This window comes from Nycticebus coucang, chromosome 6, assembly GCF_027406575.1.
Source record: "Nycticebus coucang isolate mNycCou1 chromosome 6, mNycCou1.pri, whole genome shotgun sequence".
Lineage (NCBI taxonomy): Eukaryota > Metazoa > Chordata > Mammalia > Primates > Lorisidae > Nycticebus > Nycticebus coucang.
Window position 1 is genome coordinate 66,103,171 of NC_069785.1, and position 12,447 is coordinate 66,115,617.

General features: G+C 35.6%; 1 protein-coding gene across 1 annotated transcript in view; it reads right to left on the reverse strand.

Moving 5' to 3' along the window:
- HERC1 (HECT and RLD domain containing E3 ubiquitin protein ligase family member 1) overlaps nt 1–12,447 on the reverse strand; it is a 231,092-nt gene that overhangs the window by 86,081 nt on the left and 132,564 nt on the right. Inside the window, exons 26-32 of the mRNA XM_053596078.1 lie at nt 8,974–9,242; nt 5,781–5,996; nt 4,575–4,695; nt 4,091–4,328; nt 3,750–3,940; nt 1,819–1,974; nt 293–399 (exon numbers count right to left, since the gene is read on the reverse strand). Coding sequence (XP_053452053.1) covers nt 293–399; nt 1,819–1,974; nt 3,750–3,940; nt 4,091–4,328; nt 4,575–4,695; nt 5,781–5,996; nt 8,974–9,242 — 1,298 coding nt within the window. The remainder of the gene's footprint in view (nt 1–292; nt 400–1,818; nt 1,975–3,749; nt 3,941–4,090; nt 4,329–4,574; nt 4,696–5,780; nt 5,997–8,973; nt 9,243–12,447) is intronic.

Consider the following 12,447-nt stretch of genomic DNA (forward strand, 5'->3'; position numbering starts at 1 on the left):
CCATCCTCACACATTTCTCTCCCCTGAGGCCCAAATCTAGAAAGAAATTCCACGGTTTTCTTTTTTTCTGACCTTGCAAATATTCTCTATTCCTCTACTTCTCAGATCCCACAACTTAACTTCTCTTTCTCCTTCCTTGGAGATGAAATAATACATAAAGCAGTCTTAAAAGTAGAAGTTATACTATTGAATAAATGACACATTTGCAACTGAAGACAGTGTAAGGATAGACTTTGGGTGAATCATGTTGCAGATATGGAAAATATCATCTAATAGCTTTAAAAATAGAAACCTGGGCCATTTGATCATCTTCTACACCAGATTCACAAGCTGGTAGCACAGCTTCAAGGACATGAAGTGCAAGGAGTCTTGTTCTTAAGTTACCAACTAGAGGAATACCTGGGGAGAGAGACAATTTCTTATCATCAATGTGACTTAAATTCAAAATTAAAATGAAATCTGGGGGAAAAAAATCCCTGAGACTGTTAAGCATTTATGGGTAGAAAGGATTTCATTTCAAACTATTACCAAAGGAATTCTAGACCTATCCTGTACCCCATTAATACATATGAATATACTCTTTATGTCTCAGTTTTAATGTAATATAATAAAATGTTGTAATAATTACCTATGGCAGGTAATGTACTATGCATTTCACACATACTAACTGTAAATCCTCACAAATCCTCAATTATAGTACCATTTTACTCATGAGGAAAATAAGGCTCAGAGAAGTTAAGTACCTCGACTAAAGCCACATAGCTCGGCAAGAGGTTAAATTAGTCTCTAAAGACTATGCTTATTATTCCTTCTCCTGGCCTCTCCCTTGTCCATGCCTTAACTGTCTCACAGAGATTGCTGGGGTTAATGGGAAGTAAGCAGATTATCCTTGTTTAAAGTATGCAAAGGTAGAGACAGGACATTGATGATGCTTATAAATACGTACTTTTTATACATTTAACTATAAGACCACTTGAACATAAATTAATTTTTTATTTATGTTCTAAAAATACAATATTATATAAGCCTAATCTTATTAAAGCAAAAAAAGCTGTTGTAAGTTATGCTACATAAGAAAAACTAATAAAATATACTGAGAATGTAAACATATAAAATAATATGTTTGGAAGGCTACATTATGTTGTAGCATATTTAAAATGGTCTAGGGATGATGAAAAGTTCTGGAAATGGATAGTGGTGACGGCTGTACAACACTGTGAATGTACTTAATGTCACTGAATTATACTCTTTAATAGCTAAAATAGCAAATGTTATGCAATTAAAAAAAAAACAACAGACTAGCAAAGGACTGATTAGTAATCTAGGTAAGCAAACCAGACTTTAAGGCTAAGAACTAGGAATTAAGCTTATTATATACATCTGTCACAGATTATAACACAATCAAAGTAAGAGAAATTATATCACGATAAGAGAGAATGGACGAATTCAGACCTATTTCTTGGTAATTCAAGAAGTGAGGTCAGAATCTGTGCCAAATTATCATATTAAAGACAATGTTCTCAACTTATTTTTCAGTATTGTAATCTGAACGAATAAGATTGAGTCTCTAGATTAATTCCACAATCTTCTCCATTGATACTTTATATTATTAATTTTCTGCCAATTTTTATTCCTAAAGCTAGAATTCCTTTTGATCAAATGGGTACTCAGAAAATAAGAAAGCCTTAAAATCACTGCCAAGGGATGACAAATGATGTGCCTTCTTTCTACATCCCAGGGATGTTGTTAAAGTGTAGCATTATCATAACATACATGTATTATCTATAGATACTCTAAAACAAAAGCAAGGACATATACCTGAAGAACACTTCTGAGAGGCTATATTTAGAAGGACCTCTGTCCACTTTGGGGAAGCCATTTTTGATTGAATTGCTTTTGAAGATACAACTCTGCGAAGAAAAACTAAAAAATCCCCCAGATGGAGTTCAGCTGCATGTTGTTTTCTAAGAGCAGCTAAAGGGTAAAGAGACAATTTTACGTTATAACCAAAAGTCAGTAAGAAATAGTCATTTATCATATAACTTATAATTAGCACGGCTTATATCACTAAGCACTAACATAATCAGTGCTTATATCAGTAAGCACTAATATAATTTAAACTCCAGGTTGTCAAAAAGCTCCTGAATTTGAAAACTTAAAGAACAGAATGAGGAAAGGTCAGAAAATAAAACCAAAACAGAAACATCTTTTACATCTACATACAAGAGTGAGCATGCTAGGATGCGTATGTATACAGTGAGTCCCTGAATAATGTCATTTCATTGTAATGTTCTAAGTAAAAACAAATTGATTCCAGGCTGGGGCCACCATCTATGTGGAATTACACATTCTCCCCAAGTCAGTGTGAGTTTTTTTCGAGGATTCTGGCTTCCTCCCACATCCCAGGGATGTGTACATCAGTTTCACAGGCATGTCTTGTCTCAGTCTGAGTGAGCGTGGGTGTGGGTGTGTGAGTGAGTGCGCCCTGTGATGGGATGGTGTCCTGTTCCAGATTGGCTCCTGCCTTGCACTCTGAGGTGCTGGGATAGGTTCCAGTCACCCTTGAACCTGAACTAGAATATGCAGGTCTGCTAATGACATCATAGCTGTCATCATAGCACAATGCATTACTTTTTTCTATATTTAGATACACAAATATTCACCATTGTGTTACAACTGCCTGTTGCATGTTCAGTACAGTAACATGCTGTACAGGTTTGTAGCCTAGCAGCAATAAGCTATACTATCCAGTCTAATGTACAGTTGGCTCTACCATCCAGGTTAACGTAAGCATACTCTACAATGTTCACACAACAATGAAACCACCTATTCATCAAATAACACACAAACATATTAACATTCATTGAACTTTCACTATGTGCCAGATGCAGTTCTAAGTCCTTTACGTGTATTAAGCTATTTAATCCTCACAGCAATCTTAGGAGGTTGGCTCTATTATCATCCTTATTTTTTTTATTAAATTATAAAGAGATAGATCATGTTATCATCCTTATTTTATAGATGAGGGAATTGGAATACAGAATGATTATATAACTGGCTCTCTCCCTCTTATTTATCTACCTAATTGAAGGATTTAAGGACCTCCAGAATTTATTATGGTAACAGGACATGGTAGATTTGTAATCTGTTTTAAATAAATGACCAGTTTTAGATATTTATTCCCTTAATTATGTAAAAGACATATGTTAGTAGTTCTAGTTCTGCTGTTCACAGTATAAGTTAAGCAGATGATCATATTGTAGCAACCAAAAATTATGACAGCAAAGTTTAATGAAGAATTATCAGTGACTCAAGAACAGAATAGCCTAGGAAAAAGTTGAGTTCTTCCAATTATAATCCAGTTCCAAATATCAAAACCCTTGGTCCTAGTTTAGGCCAGGTGAGAGAAAGTTTATCACTATCAAATGCTAAAAAGATATCTGAGGCTCACCTATGCTATATATAACCTGGGAGAAACCAGTCACCTAAAATCTAGATCTTAGAGCTGAGACAGTCAAGGAGAGGCTGAACCTAGAAATGGGTGTATGGTCACAGCATCAGGGTTATCAGACTCTAAGAAGAGAAGGTTTGATCATAAACTCATCTAAATCATATATATTGGAGATAAAAGTAGTTTATAAATGAGTAAATAAAACTCCTTTCATGCCTCACAAGGAAAGAAATACACATGCGTACAATGGAGACTCAATAAATGCTTCTAAATAAAGACAGAAAAAAAGGTTTGATACCTCTGAAATCTTTCTTTTCAGTTTCTCCACTGGAGTCCACTTTTTTTTCTTCTTCACCCTCTTCTTGTTCCCCTTCTCCAAAAGAGGCCATAAGTAGTACACCAGTTTGGGACAACAAATTCTTCAATTGACTACAGAGTAGATCCAATAAGGACTGAACTACCTTGGGGCTCAGTTTATCAGCATAGGTTCTATGACAAAGAAAGGTAAAAAAGTAAGTGGTAGGAACACAGAAGGGTAAACATAGTGCTTAAACACATAAAGTAGATTAGACAGAAATGGAGATTACTAAAATATGGGAAAGTCACATATATCTCTGCAAAGACATCTATAATAGTTACCCTGTAGTGATGGCTAAAATCTGGAGCAACCTTGTACTGGCCACTTTCAAAGCTGTGCTAAGCTGGGAAACACCCGTCTTCGGCAACAACTGCAGGGGCTGTCCTAGCATAGTGTCTGTGCCACATAACTGTGACAATACGTTTAGCAGACCAGTGGAAATTGCCAAAGAAACATCCACTGGTTGATAATGAACACTCAGGGCGAAAACTGTAACCAAAAGGAGACGCTGCTGGGCTTCTAAAAAAAAAAAAGAAAGCGAGAGAGGAGAGAGAGAGAGAGATAGTTGAGAATTTTCTTTGAAATGGAAAAAGGGATTACTAAAATCAATCTTTTTCTGAAATACAAATAGTATATTTCCAAATATTTATTCTTTACTAAAAGTTGATTACTAATGTTAAACACAAAATATAGAACATAACTACCTACTGTGACCTTAGTCCAAAATGTAACTTACATCTTGTATTCGCAGGAACAGTTACTCACCAATATGATGCTTGTTTGCTTGAAGGGCTCGTTCCAGGGTAGCAGACAACTGTTGATAAATCTTATGCACAGCTACCTGGATTTCAATCTGAATATTTCTCTTAGCTGCTCTGATCCCATCCTGAATTACACATAAAGATTTACTTTTTCTATTTGCAACAATAGTTTTTCTTCTTGCAAAAAGAAGTAAAATTTTATCCCTAGTACATACTAGAGCCTGTTCGTATCTTTAAATTGTTTATTTCAGTACATGAAAGTTTTATAATAGATTTAATTTTAAATGCTTGATAATTCTTGATTCTGTATAATCCTTCTTCTTACTCACAAAGCAATTTTTCCTGTCTAAATATAGAAGACATATTCATTTTTTTAATTTTTAAAATTAAAGAACTAGGTAAAATGATTAAATCTAAAATGTAAACTCTTGAAACCCATGCTCCCAAACTCCAGTTCCTATCCCAGCTTAAATCTATCTCTAGCCAACCTGTCTAAGAATAAAACTGAGCCAGTAAAGAATCTAGAAGTACACCAGTACCATGGCTCATCTAATCCCAATCCCAGTTGTACTACTTACAAAAGTAAACCAGTAAGATGTCTTTAAAAAGCAATTTATAAGTATTTATTTATTTATTTATGGAGGCAGAATCTTATTCTGTCATCTCAGTAGAGTGCAGTGGTGTCATCTGGGCTCACAGCAACTGAATACCTGGTACTACAGCTCACTGTTGCTCAGGCTGGTCTTTAACTCCTGAGCTCAAACAATCCACTTGCCTTGGCCTTCCAGAGGGCTAGGATTACAGGCATGAGGCACCACATCCAGTCAAGTCTTTATATTTTTAAAGATCTATCATAAAAACCACAAAGTTTAAAATGGCTTTGTAAAAACACAGTTAAAATCTAAAGATAATGGCTTGGCACCCATAGCACAGTGGTTATAGCAGCTGCCACATACACTGAGGCCGGTGAGTTCAAACCCAGCCCAGGCCAGCTAAACAATGACAACTGCAACAAAAAATAGCCAAGCGTTGTGGTGGGCGCCTGTAGTCCCAGCTACTTGGGAGGCTGAGGCAAGAGAATCACTTAAGCCCAAGAGCTGTAAGTTGCTGTAAGTTGTGACGCCATGGCACTCTACTGAGGGTGACATAGTGAGACTCTGTCTCAAAAAAAAAAAGAAAAAATCTAAAGATACTGTAAGATGTCACCTACTTGGTAGTGATGCAATCGACCACTCTCTCCTTTGGCTCCTGTGTGTCCAACAGTTCCTAAACCAAAACATCCTGCTAGAAACTGCAGCCTTACAGACGTGAGTAGTGTGGATGACTGGAAGCCTGAACTTAACCTGCTTCCTGCCAGTGAGATACTACCTTTTTCCTCCATCCCAGACAATAGAACGAGGATCTGATGAAGTGCCTCTAAGCGAAGCTTGAGGGAAAAAACACATATTTTAGAATTCTTCACTCAACTCAGACACAAAGCAACTTTGTATGTCAAATACTATTATTTAGGGCATAGAAAATTCTAACATTTCCTACAGATCTATTAAGATAAACATTAATTTTAGTACTATTTCTGTTTTTTATCAGGATATATCTAAAACCTTTATAGGCATACTTCATTATAAAATAGGCTACACAGTACAGTGGGAAGAGTAGTCGATTTGAATGTAGGAGGTATAATCTTCTACCTACTGTGTGGCCCTGGAAAAGTCACTTAATTTCCTGAGTTTCAGTTTCTTCATGTTTAAAATAAGACTAATAATTCCTTATCTAATCTACTCACAGAGCTATTATAAAGCTCATGAGGAGATATATGTGAAGATTTTAAAACTGTAAGGTAATATTGTTATTGCTTCTTTTGTTTACCATAAAGTTATATAGAATAAATACTCTTTAGCTCAAGAATTAGAGATGTTTGCCATAGACAACAAATGGGCTTTCTTTGTCATGATGAAGGAAAAGCCCTCACGTTAACATCTTATATAACCATAGTATCAATACATTTACCAAAACTAAGAAATCAGCATTGGAATAATTATTATGAACTAAACCACAGGGTTTCATTTGGATTTCATAATTTTCCCATCATGTCCCTTTTCTGTTCCAGAATCCAATGCTGAATGCCACATTGCATTTAAGTGTCGCGTCTGCTTTATTTCCATTACTCTATGATGGTTCCTCAGTCTTTTCTTATTGTTCATGACCCTGATGGCTTAGAAGAGCTGTTCATATATTTTACATATGTCCCCAAACTTAGGTTTGTCTGATTTTTCTCTCATGATTAAACTAGAAATATGAATTTTAGGAAAGAATACCACTTAAAATATTCTTTTTTTTTTTTTTTTTTTTTTTTTTTTTTTTTTGCCGGGGCTGGGTTTGAACCCGCCACCTCCGGCATATGGGACCGGCGCCCTACCCCTTGAGCCACAGGCGCCGCCCCACTTAAAATATTCTTATCAAATTATATTAAGCATACATGATATCAACATAATTTATCTCTGGTAATGTTCATCTTGATCACTTAGTTAAGGTGATGTATGTGTGTGCCATGTTTCTACAATGTACAGTTACTATTTATTCCCTTCCCATACTGTATTTGTTCTCAAGGGGAGGTAAATAATTCTCCATCTTCTGCAAGGTTTTAATTATTAAAACCACAATAATTAATAAATATTTGGGGGGAGATACTTCAAGGTTATGCAAACATCTTGTGTCTCCAAGTTTTGCTCACAAATTTTAGCATTCATCTGTGGGTTTTGACTGCAGCAATTATTACTGTGGGGATCTAATCTAAACTAGGCACTTAATTTAAACCAAAACAAATGGGTCAAAAATGGAGGTTCTGAGAAATAGATTCCTATGGTCATTACCCAGTCTCACACTAGTTTTTAGACAAGGGAAGACTTATGATTAGAGTATATTGTTCTGAGAAATTACAATATTAAAATGTATTTTTGTCCAGTTCAAACAAAATACTAGGCTATTAAGTAAGAAATGTCTGATTTCTTGAAGTACTAAGTTTGACAGCATCTCTGACATTTCACAATGTTGATATTTGTTGGTTTTTTTTTTTTTTTTTTTTGTAACTGTGAAAGTATATCCTCATTCTTTCAAACATACCTTTTGGCTTGTGGTTATCTTTCTTTTTTACAGCAATTTTTATGAACCATGGATAATTTAAAAATTCATGTTACTTTTGAGTATGAGTTCCATTATGGAACCAGTGCAGCGCAGACAGCTTGAAAAGTAACAAAGTATTTGGGAAGGATGTGGCTAAAGAGCACACAGTATGTGGATGGATTGAGAGGATCCATTCTGGTGATTTTAATCTTGAAAATGAGCCATGTGGACACCAAGGCGGATAATGATGAGTTGAAAGGTATAGTAGAAGTGAATCCATCTCAACCTATGTGTGAATTAGCAACAAGGTTTGATGTGACTATTCTACCAATATAGGACAATTTGAAATAAATCAACAATGTAAAGAAGCTCCATAGATGGGTTCCACATGAATTAAAGGAGTGTCAGAACAGAAATAATTTTTGAAGCTTGCTTCTTTTTGCTGTCACGACACAAAGGTAAACATTTCTACACCATATTGTTATATGTGATGAAAACAAAATCTTTTTGATAATCGTAAGCATTTGGCACAATGGCTGGATTAAAGATGAAGTGCCAAACGCAGTCCAAAACCAAATATTCATCAAAAAACTTTTATGGTGTCTGTTTGGTGGCCCAGTGCTGGTATTACATACTACAGTGTCATGAGACTTGGGCCGTCAATTACAGAGGACGTCTACTGCAACCAAATGGATTACATGATAAGGATGCTTATGATTAAGGGGCCAAGACTGGTCAATAGAGACAGGCCAATCCTCTTGTAAGACAATGTTGTCAAATAAACAATGCTACTCAAACTATAGAAGCTGGACTTAGAAACTCTCTGTCATTCACCATATTCACCAGACCTTGCACCAACTGACTAGCAACTTCTTCCGGGCTTTGGACCACTTTTTACAAGGAAAAATACTCAGTTCTCAACAAGCTATGTGAAAACACCTTTTGTGATTTCATCACCACTCACGCCCCAACCTTCTTCACGGCTGGCACATCTGAGCTACCATTAAGAGGGCAAAACTGTGTTGATAGTTTAGGTGCATACTTTAATTGTACTGCTTCTTGTTTGAGATATAATAAACTTTGGATTCTAAATCAGACACTTCATATTTAATGACCTAGTAATAAGTCATTCCAGTTAAGAAAGTGATATTGAGAAGTGCAGGTAGAAGACAGGAGCAGGTAAGGAATAGGAGAAAAGGACAAGTTTCTCCTAAAATTGTACATTCAGTGGCTTAGCTTAAGTTTCCAGAATCTCTCATGAGGAGTAAATATCAAAGACTTACTTCTGCCCTTAACTGCTGCTGTTCCATTGCAATGATAGAGGCCTGGGGACTTGTAGACATACTTTCTTCTGGCTCTTTAAAACCTGGGGCATTCCCCACATCTCCACTCACAAAGCTTACAACATTTTCAATCAAAGTGTGAACTCCCAAAGACTTGGTAAGATCAAAATCAGACTCAAAGGAGTAAGAGGAGTTATAAATCCAGTCTCTGCTATGTTTCAGGCGAGTCCAAGAGTCACTCAGGGATTCCAACTGACTATGCATGGGACCTATATGCAAAAAGAACAAACGTGCATTAATGGCAAACAAGCAGAACATACACTCTAAAACTAGATATGGCTGAGTGCTGCTACCATATCAACTGGTGAAAAATGGATACTCATGTTTGAATACATGCATGCATTAAGTGAATCTGAGCAAAATGCTTTGGTAAAAAAACAGAACAAACAAAACTCTCTAAAAAACAACAAAAACCAGAGCAATGTAAGAAAATAAAGGGAAAGCCCTGTTTGATGTACCAATGTCTCTGTAAGCACTTTAGCAACACGCTGCCACAAGAAAAAGAAAGGCAGAAGCTGGTCTCAAAATGCTTAGCTTAAAATGCTCTGCAGTATTAAACAAGATCATCACTTATGAACAAAAAGGAACTAGGCACTTAGGATACTGCTGATAAGACCTACTTGAAACAAAGATTTCATCTAGTTTAACATTATCATTACAAAGGGTAAGTTAAGACACAAAGTGTCTACACATCTGCAATGAAACATTACCAAAAAATGAATATAGAAGGGCAAGTAAACTTACACAAAAAGGAGACACAAACATCACCTTTTGGGTTTCATTAATATAAGAAACATTCTCACTGACTGTGTCATGTGCATATTTACTGCAGATTGTGAAACTCCTATTTAGAGTAAGCAAAGTTTCACAGACAAGAGTATGTGAGATTTACTGTAAAAATTATTAAGTGGCATCACAATAGATGCTATAGAAGAAAAGCATATAATGCCATTTGTTCTGCCAATGGGTAATTTTTAAGTTAAAATCTTTATATCAGAAAATGTTAACATGTTTGAAGAGCAACTGTCAAAGTCATATTAGCTTTAAATAAATATATATATAAAATACATGTCCAAGTCTTATACATTTTTTTCTTTAATTGATCTCAACTACATGAATTTGATTAACTATAATTCTTGCTTCATGATTCACTTTCATCACTGGTTCATCCAATGATGGACCTTCATATTCACACATTTATTTATAATAAATACTTGTGAACACAAGAACTAGAAAACTGACAGTAACTTGATTAGCTCCTTCTCCGTTTGCTCCTCTTCCAACCTATCTCTTCTTATCTCTTTCTACCTAAGGTTTATTTTCTAGAAACTTGGGTTTATTATTTCCTGGCTTTTATTATTATTAAATATCTTTTTTATGTATTCCTAAGATGAATAATTGTTAGTTTTAGCTGGTTTGTGTTTTTTAAAAAAGAATATCATTTTATATAATCTTTTCATTCAACATATATAATATTGGTAACATTAATCTATATTACTATGTGCAGTCGTGGTTCATTTGTTTAACTGCTGTGTAATATCCTATCATGTGAATATACTAAATTTCTCTATTAGGAACACACCTTAAAGTACTCAATTAAATATGGATAACAACATTTGTATTTGTTACATAACTGGATGGAAATTGGGACAATAACTATTTAAACATTAATGCACACAGAGAAAACACTAACATAATATTGAATGTATGATCTTACTTTTTAATTACTATATTGGTATCAGTTAAACCCTTTGGCCTTTGAAATTAGACAATACATAACAGGGGGAAAATGTTATAAAGTAACTATGACATAACTTATATGAATCCCAGTAAAATAATTTAGAATGGTGAAGAATATATGGTTTATCTGCCTCCCATGTTTTAGCAAGAATTCTTAACATTAAAAATGTTTAATTTTCATCTTACTGAAGATGAAAAATAATCGATCTGAAAAGTCCCACAAATTATATAGCTGAATATTCTTCCATATAAACAGAAAGTAGTAAAAATTCAAAGAACAATATCACAGATACATAATGTATTAAGTTAAAAAAATATTTAAAGAATAGGCTCAGCGCCTTGGCTAGGGCGCCAACTACATACACCGGAGCTGGCAGGTTTGAACCCAGCCCAGGCCTCCCAAACAACAATGACAACAGCAACAAAAAATAGCCGGGCATTGTGATGGGTGCCTGTAGTCCCAGCTACTCGGGAGGCTGAGGCAAGAGAATTGCTTACGCCCAAGAGTTTAAGGTTGCTGTGAGCTGTGACGCCACAGCACTCTAGCCAAGGCAAAAGCTTGAGACTCTGCCTCAAAAAAAAAAAAAAATTTAAAGAATAAAACAGAGACTAATACAAAAAGAAAGAGAGAGATTCATTTTTCATTTCTTTAAGCGCATTTAGAATTTGCATTTAGCCTTAACTTATGAATGATAATTTTTGGTTCCTTACATTTGAGTTATTTTTTCTAATAACAAAGCTTCAGAATAAAACTTTCTTCTGTTTTCTAATACTTATAAATTACTTTTCCAAATGAAAACAATATGTACCATGAGATAGTATTAGAATCACAGAAATAAAAGAGATCTTTTTTTTTTTTTTTTTGTAGAGACAGAATCTCACTTTATGGCCCTCGGTAGAGTGCCGTGGCATCACACAGCTCACAGCAACCTCCAACTCCTGGGCTTAAGTGATTCTCTTGCCTCAGCCTCCCGAGTAGCTGGGACTACAGGCGCCCGCCACAACGCCCAGCTATTTTTTGGTTGCAGTTCAGCTAGGGCCGGGTTTGAACCCGCCACCCTCGGTATATGGGGCCGGCGCCTTACTGACTGAGCCACAGGCGCCACCCAATAAAAGAGATCTTAAAAGATTATCTAATCCAATTTCCTAAATTGAGAAAACAGAGGTGCAAAGAAACTGATTTGCCAAATTAATAGCACCTAATGCCTTTATTTATTTATTTATTTTTTGCAGTTTTTGGCTGGGGCTGGGTTTGAACCCGCCACCTCCAGCATATGGGGCCGGCGCCCTACCCCTTTGAGCCACAGGCACCGCCCTAATGCCTTTATTTTTAAGAGAGGCAATCTTACATATTCCTGTTATTAATCCACTCACAAATCACTGATCTATGGAAATTTCAACTGCCTGCCTACATAAAGGTTCACGAATCTACCAATAGTGATTGCTTTCATATACACCAAAAGATTCTATGGAATAGCTGGTCAAGCTCAAAATTAAATCCTCTCTGCAATTTAATACAGGAGTCAGCAACCTTTTTCTGTAAGTGGCCAGAGAGCAAATATTTCAGCCTTGCAGATTCTAAAGTCTCTGTCACAAGTATTCAAATCTTGCTGTAGTTAAAGCAGACAATACATAAACAAATGAGTGTGCTTGTGTTCCAATAAAACCTGACTT